Below are 6,942 nucleotides of genomic sequence, written 5' to 3'. Positions count from 1 at the left end.
CTTTTATTAATATTTATGAATAAATTTAGGACCGTTAGATGTTTGGAGAAAACAATCTCAACCAAATGATCAATGTACTAACTAGTAACTTTGGATGGACTCGAATATGGACTCCTATTTAGGGAATGGGTCGGATTGGATCGGGTTTTGCAAGATCCAAACCCGATCCACTTAGTTATTGGATTACAGATCTATATCCATACCCGATCCATATCCAAAATTTTAAAATCCATACCTGATTCATTATACTTTTTTCAAATCCATACCCGCTCCAAATCCATACTCGATCCACCATATAATCCAAAACCCAATTCGAAACTTGATTTGACTACTTACAAAATTAATTTTATATAAGAAAATTGAAATTTCAAGGTTAAAAGCCTAAATTTTCAAAAATATCCTATTGGATCGGGTTCGGGTATGAATGGATAGAGTTTGGATTTGGTTCGGGTTTTCAATAGTGGATATGAATATGGGTTTTTAAGTAGTGGATAGGGGATTGGTTTTTAAAGGGTGGACTGGATCGAATTTTTTCATTCGATTCGATTCGATTCGGGTTCGGTTCGGTTTGGTCTTTGTTTACCAAAATCCCAATTCTTTCCTTAAACCCAAAAGGCCGAAACCCCCCTCTTAACCATAAACTGAGATTATACGGCAGCCGACGACGATAGTGACCGGCGAAAACGACGACCAGCAAGAAGGATAAATCCCTCTTTTTGTATTCCTATTTCGAATCCATCAATTATTTAGTAAGTATAATTTTAATCTTTTTATTGTTTTTAATTTCACATGCTTATTTGAATTGAATTGAATCTCATACGAATTTGCTATGAATTTGCCCTTAAATTAGTACTGTATTAATTTGCTATGCAATTGATATTAATTTGTTCTTAATTTCATGTGTTTCGTCTGATTTTACTGATGATGATTTGTTGAAGAGTGTGCTAGTTAATGAATGAATGCTTTAAACTTTGAGCTTTGCTTATTTGATTTTCAGGGATAATGTACATGTCCTAGTTAATGCAAGTGAAATCAGTGGTGTTTGAATTTTATTTTTGCTTATACCTTTCCAATTACAAAAAAATGCATCAATTACTCTACATAATTGTCCTCTTATTCTTTTGGGGTAAATCCAGTAGAAGAATAAGAAGATTAAATTACCCATTAAGTTCACTGCAGCTAAGTTCCGGTCATGTGGAAGATTAAATTACCCTTTAAAAACATTCTTAATATCGAAAGGTAAACAAATGAATGATACACCAAAATTGTAATAGGTAAACAAATGACCGGGACGGAGGAGTATTTATTTTTATGTTTAATTTATTTTTTGGATTATTTCATGCGAATAATCCATCCTATGGGTGCCCTGCAAATAACACTCCATCCTATTAGTAATTCCAATTAAATCCATCATATCCACCATTCTTCCCATAACAAACTCACTTAAAATTATGACCGGTTACACCAGGTTACATTCTCTTCGACTGACTTCCTTCATATTTGTACATCTCCTCTACATTTCTTCAACATTTCCTTCATATTACCTTCTAAGTAAGTCAATATTTCTTTTATAGAACAATAATTACTCTAATTATCACCTTAGTCTATTGATGATTTGATTCCATTTAACTGATTCGGGTGTCATATGTTCCCCTTTTTTTTGGTCAATTTCCCAGTTGATTTCCAGGTTTCTCACCACCAACCAATGCTCTCCAACACCATTTCTGGCCAATTTCCTTCTTCAACCGCCGCCATTTTCGTCCTCCTTTTTTTCCCCTCGTTTCAATCATCTCACCACCACCATCACCATCCCTTACGTTCATCATCATCGTCACTTAGCAGACCAAACATCATCACTTACCCTCATCATCGTCATAAATCGCCAACCAAACAAATACCACCATCGGAGGTTACATTCATCAAAATCCTGCAATAAACACACAACACAAGTGTACGCAACGCCACCACTATCGCAGTCCCCTTTCTCAGATCTATATTTTAACTCTCTCCCTCACCGTCATCAATCCCGCAACGGAAACTCCATTATTAAAGAAGCCCCTGATAAACAAAGGACTAATTTCATAAAAAATGAAATCGAGTAGAGAAATGGCTGGCGAGAGGTTTGAGATTAAGAGAAAATAGGGGATGAAGCAGGAATGTGGATAAAGGTAAGCACCAGAAAATGAAATGGTGGATACTCCGTGTTTTTAATCTAAAAATAACAAGGTGACCTGTTGTTCAGGTTGCCCGTCTCTTGAGATTGTTATGGGAAGAATGGTGGATAGGATGGATTTAATTAGAATAAATTATAGGATGGGGTGTTATTTGCAGGGCATCCATAGGATGGATTATTCTCATAAAATAATCCTTATTTTTTTATATTTAGTTTTCGGTAATTCATTGAATTTCTGGTATAACTATTTTTGCGTATTCAATCTTAATTTGATCGTTTAGTTATTCTGATACCCTTGCCTCTGATTTTACCCTATAAAGTCTCCATTCTCCTACTTTTCGTATTTCAACAATGATGTTTATTCAATTGGGTATTTGCTGAATTAGGCATTAGTAGTTGATTTAATTGCAATAGATATGTGTTCTGGGGTTTTAGCTTTCTGCATCTTAAATTGTTAATTATTGCCAAATTTAATCTTTAGTGATAGCAATTTATTATTATGTTCTGGGTTTTTAGGTTTCTCACAACTCTTATCCCGCCATTTACAAGGAGCCCCTGAGTTAATAGGGTAATGTCGTCATCGTTGTATGTGTTTCGTGTGCGCTCTTGTTTATTAAAGGGGGGAGCGAGGGGATATGCTTTTCAAAACTTTTGTTTTGTACGAGTGCTCTACGTAGTTTGTTTATTGTGTCAAGTTCTATTCTGTTTTTGTAGGCTTAAACCGAGACTGACAACACAACAAGGCAGAAAATGTTGGCAGCAAAAAGTCTTGGCATCAGTAATCTCTCTGTCTCGAACAAGTCATTAAAGTGCCCAAGCTACGATCCTAGTCGCTGTTCACCTTTCATCAATGCACGTCCGCCTATTAACAAAACATGTGCACCTCGGCTCGTGTCAACTATAACTTCATCCCTTTCAGTCGACAATCTTAGCCCCGCTCAGAGTCGTGTTGATATTCTTTCAGAGTCTCTCCCATACCTGCAAAAGTTCAGAGGGAAAACTATAGTTGTCAAGTACGGTGGAGCTGCCATGAAATCTGAGTCTCTTCAAGCGTCAGTTATTAATGATCTTGTACTTCTTTCTTGTGTGGGTATTCGGCCTGTTTTTGTCCATGGAGGTGGTCCCGAAATCAACTTCTGGCTTGATAAGATTGGCCTTAAACCCAATTTCCTCAACGGCCTTCGGGTCACCGATGCATCCACCATGGAGATAGTCACCATGGTTCTTGTAGGCAAGGTTAACAAACATCTAGTCTCTCTTATAAACAAGGCAGGGGCCACTGCAGTTGGCATGTGTGGCATGGACGGCCGTCTATTCACGGCTCGCCCGTCCCCTAGAGCTGCAGAACTCGGGTTCGTTGGCGAGGTCGCTAATGTGGACCCCTCTATTCTCCGTCCCTTGGTGGAGAATAATAACATCCCCGTCATCGCCTCCGTGGCAGCTGACGACAAGGGGCAATCCTACAACATCAATGCAGACACCGTGGCAGGTGAGCTGGCAGCTGCATTGGGTGCTGAAAAGCTAATATTGTTGACAGATGTTTCTGGAATTTTAGAAGATAAGAATGATACAGGTAGTTTAGTTAAAGAAATCAACATTGCTGGGGTAAAGAAGATGGTAGAAGAGGGAAAAATTGCGGGTGGGATGATTCCGAAGGTGAATTGCTGTATAAGGTCATTGGCTCAGGGAGTCCGAACTGCAAGCATAATCGATGGTAGGCTTCAACACTCACTATTGCTCGAGATCTTGACCGATGAAGGGGCTGGAACCATGATTACTGGTTAGTTGCCACTTGCCATCTTTGTTCGAGTCTATTGTTGGTCAATTTTACTCGGCCCGTTTCGAAGAATGTGAAATGAATGTGTCCCAGACTTCCAGTGTTCGACTCGAGTATTTTACAAATAATCATGTCTTTTTTTTTCCTTCTGGATCTCCTATGATTGGGATATGATGTCTTTGATATGCTGTAAGGTGTCCTCCGTACAACATTTTTCCTCTACTTCATTCTCGCTTATTTTGAGTACTTTTTTAAATGCGTCAACTAGCCTAAAAACCCCTGAAATTTATTAGGTTAGTTCGCCGCAGAACAGAAGTATAGTTTTATCTATTACTGCGTATAGTTTTCAACTCTTCCTGTACTTTTGTTGTGCGGTAAAGAATGGAGAATCAGCTGAAGCCGGGCTATGTAGTGATCCGTGAATCCGTGATGTAGGCTAAAACGACGTCTTACACGAGTCCAGCGGGTGGTTTTACGACTAATGAGCCGATGTGCCTATCACCTAAAATCCACCTGGGTTTCCAACACATCTACACATCTACCCATCTTAATTAGGCTTCCCCAGAATCTTTTATGGCACCAGTTCCTGTGACTACTGGTCCTATGTCATGGGGAGGTCGTGGAATTAAATGGGGCCTGAGCTTGTTAACTGCCAATCTTTCATGACAGGTTAGATTTCCTTCTACTCTTGATATTTGGAAGGATAAGTGGATTCATGGGGCATCCTTAGGCCTATTATCTTCACTCGATGCTGATGCACTGTTGTATAAACCAAATATGGAAGTGTCTATGTTACAAACTGTTCATGGGGAGTGGGATTATGATAAGGTCCTTCAATTGTGTGGCTCCGACATTCTGCCTCTTGTTCTTTCCACTGATTATGAACCTGATTGTTTATTTTGGAATCTCACAACTAATGGTGAGTATTCTATTAAGAGTGGCTATGCCCTTGCTTTTGCTAATTTGTGGAATTCAAAGGCCTCTTTAAAAGATAGGACTCGGATGGAACCGTCTTTCTATGGCGGATTTTCTCACTCATTGCCATGTGGTGAGGAATTTAGGCGTAGGGACTTTCCCTGGGATCACTGCTGTGGGATCACTGCTGTGTCTCCAGTCAGGCTCAAACACCGGTTATGGAGGACTTTAAGCCACTTATTTCGTGATTGTTCCTCTGCTTCTCGAATCGCTCTCCTTTAGGCATCCGCAATTTTGTTGGGAATAATGTATCTATTCAACAATGGATCATCAACCGGATACAATTGCTGATGAAGTCGTCTAATTCTCCGTCTTCTGTTTCTCTTTTCCTTAGCACACTATGGCACATATCCGTCTAGTTATAGACGGATAGTGTCCGTCTATAATGAGACGGACTGCTGAGGAATAGATTGCTTTTTCAGAATGATTCCTTTGACTATCATGCTCTTTTTCAGCTAATAACGATGGATGCCACTAATAATGATCAAGTTGAAATTCAGAAAAGGAAAGACAAGGGTGGTGACTCCAGTTTACATCCGGATGATATGGATGGATCTCTTCTTTTACGCCATCACTTTCCGCATTCCTTGATTGGTCCAGCTATTTGTTCCGATCATGTTCGTATAAAGTGTGATGCCTCGTGGAAGACAAACTTCAAAGCTACTGCGGGCTGGATAAAAACGGAGTAATCTTTCGCAAAGGGTGTAAGACTTTAGCAATGGCTTTGAAATTTGCATGCTCGGAAGCTATTTCTCTTGGTTTCTGCCACATTGACGCTACATCAGACTGTCTAAACAGTTAAACTTGGTCCTTCAAATCAATGGCTATGGATCTGCTAATCAAGACACACTACCTATTCTACGTTGTATTTCTTCAATGGCTTCTTCCTGCCATTGTTTTTCTCTTAGTCACTGTCAAAGGAATCTCACTCGGATTGCTCATGCTTTAGCAAAAGCTATAGCCTAGTGCAGCAATCTTTTCACTAACAAAAAAAAAAAAAAAAATTAGGCTTCCTTTCTACATTTAAGGTAAATCAACTAACTTTTGAATATGCAATTATACTCGTGTAAAGCCGCTTTGTACACGTAATTGTATTACCTGCAAACAAGTTTCACAACAATCGTATGGAATCCTCAATCGGCATTTAACCTTAAGTTTTCTGGTGAAACCATATTTTGCTAACAGTGTTACAAATATATGTAGGACTCGTTCTTTATATCGATAAAAAAAAACACATTGTTTGATGATAGTAGAACGATAATGTGCCAATTTCGCAATCAAAACCAAAAATCTAATGTTAAATTCATTCAATTAGATTACACAACTAAAATATTTAGTTCAGTTCCATCAATAAGACGACAGACAGTTATGGAACTCTACGATTTCTTTAAATCTTGAAGGCCCGATGTGGTCATGGAGGATGAAGAAGTGTCCGGCTTTAGGATAACGAAACAAAGTCGACTGTTAACCCGAAATGTAACAACTTGAATGAAGTCGTTTAATTTCAGGTTGTTCTCATTCAAGAAACTAGTCCAACCACTTGTGATCACGAATTTATACCCACGGCCTTTGTAGTTCCATCGACTGAGCGACATTTTGTGAATGTTGTTTGAGCACGGTCCCATAACCTTAACCACAACCACAGGCTTCCTTTTTCCATTTCCCGGCCTTTGAATTTCAAGCCAGTTAAATTCGGAATCAGTCAGAAAATTGGTCATTATTTTCTTATAAGGGATTGACAACCGATCTTGGCGTCTAAGAATATCAGCCCTTTTAAGCGTCTTCTGAATCACTAACTTCACTTCCGTCATTCCTTGGAATTCCGGGTTATTCTTTACATAGTCGGGAAGTAATTTTGAGGCGTCAAAAGATCGACAACTGTTTTTAATTTCAGTTTTCGCTTTTTGACGCTTCCCGTTAAGAGCATCATTACAAACGTCAACACGGTCTCTCTTTATTCCACAGAAACGCTTCTTGGGTCGAAGACTCAGAAGAAGCTTGGTTTCTGGTTCTTGTT

General features: G+C 39.0%; 1 protein-coding gene across 3 annotated transcripts; it reads left to right on the top strand.

The window, feature by feature from the left end:
- The first annotated feature begins 421 nt into the window (after positions 1 to 421).
- LOC141605127 (uncharacterized) lies at positions 422 to 4,206 on the top strand. 3 transcript variants are annotated; one of them, XR_012526298.1, is made up of 2 exons: positions 422 to 749; positions 2,690 to 2,878. XR_012526298.1 is itself a non-coding variant. In XM_074423785.1 (2 exons), the coding sequence occupies exon 2, from the start codon at positions 2,924 to 2,926 to the stop codon at positions 3,956 to 3,958; it is 1,035 nt and encodes a 344-aa protein (XP_074279886.1). In that variant the 5' UTR covers positions 541 to 749; positions 2,888 to 2,923; the 3' UTR covers positions 3,959 to 4,206. The 3 variants fall into 3 exon arrangements, 2 of the variants coding, with proteins under 2 accessions (XP_074279886.1, XP_074279887.1); XM_074423785.1 differs by lacking the exon at positions 2,690 to 2,878 and adding an exon at positions 2,888 to 4,206 and having other exon boundaries at positions 541 to 749; XM_074423786.1 differs by lacking the exons at positions 422 to 749; positions 2,690 to 2,878 and adding exons at positions 1,669 to 2,168; positions 2,888 to 4,206.
- Positions 4,207 to 6,942: the final 2,736 nt, after the last annotated feature.

Source organism: Silene latifolia, chromosome 10, assembly GCF_048544455.1.
Source record: "Silene latifolia isolate original U9 population chromosome 10, ASM4854445v1, whole genome shotgun sequence".
NCBI classification, from domain to species: domain Eukaryota; kingdom Viridiplantae; phylum Streptophyta; class Magnoliopsida; order Caryophyllales; family Caryophyllaceae; genus Silene; species Silene latifolia.
Note: the sequence above shows the minus strand (reverse complement) of the source record. Positions and strands in the feature narration are given on the sequence as shown.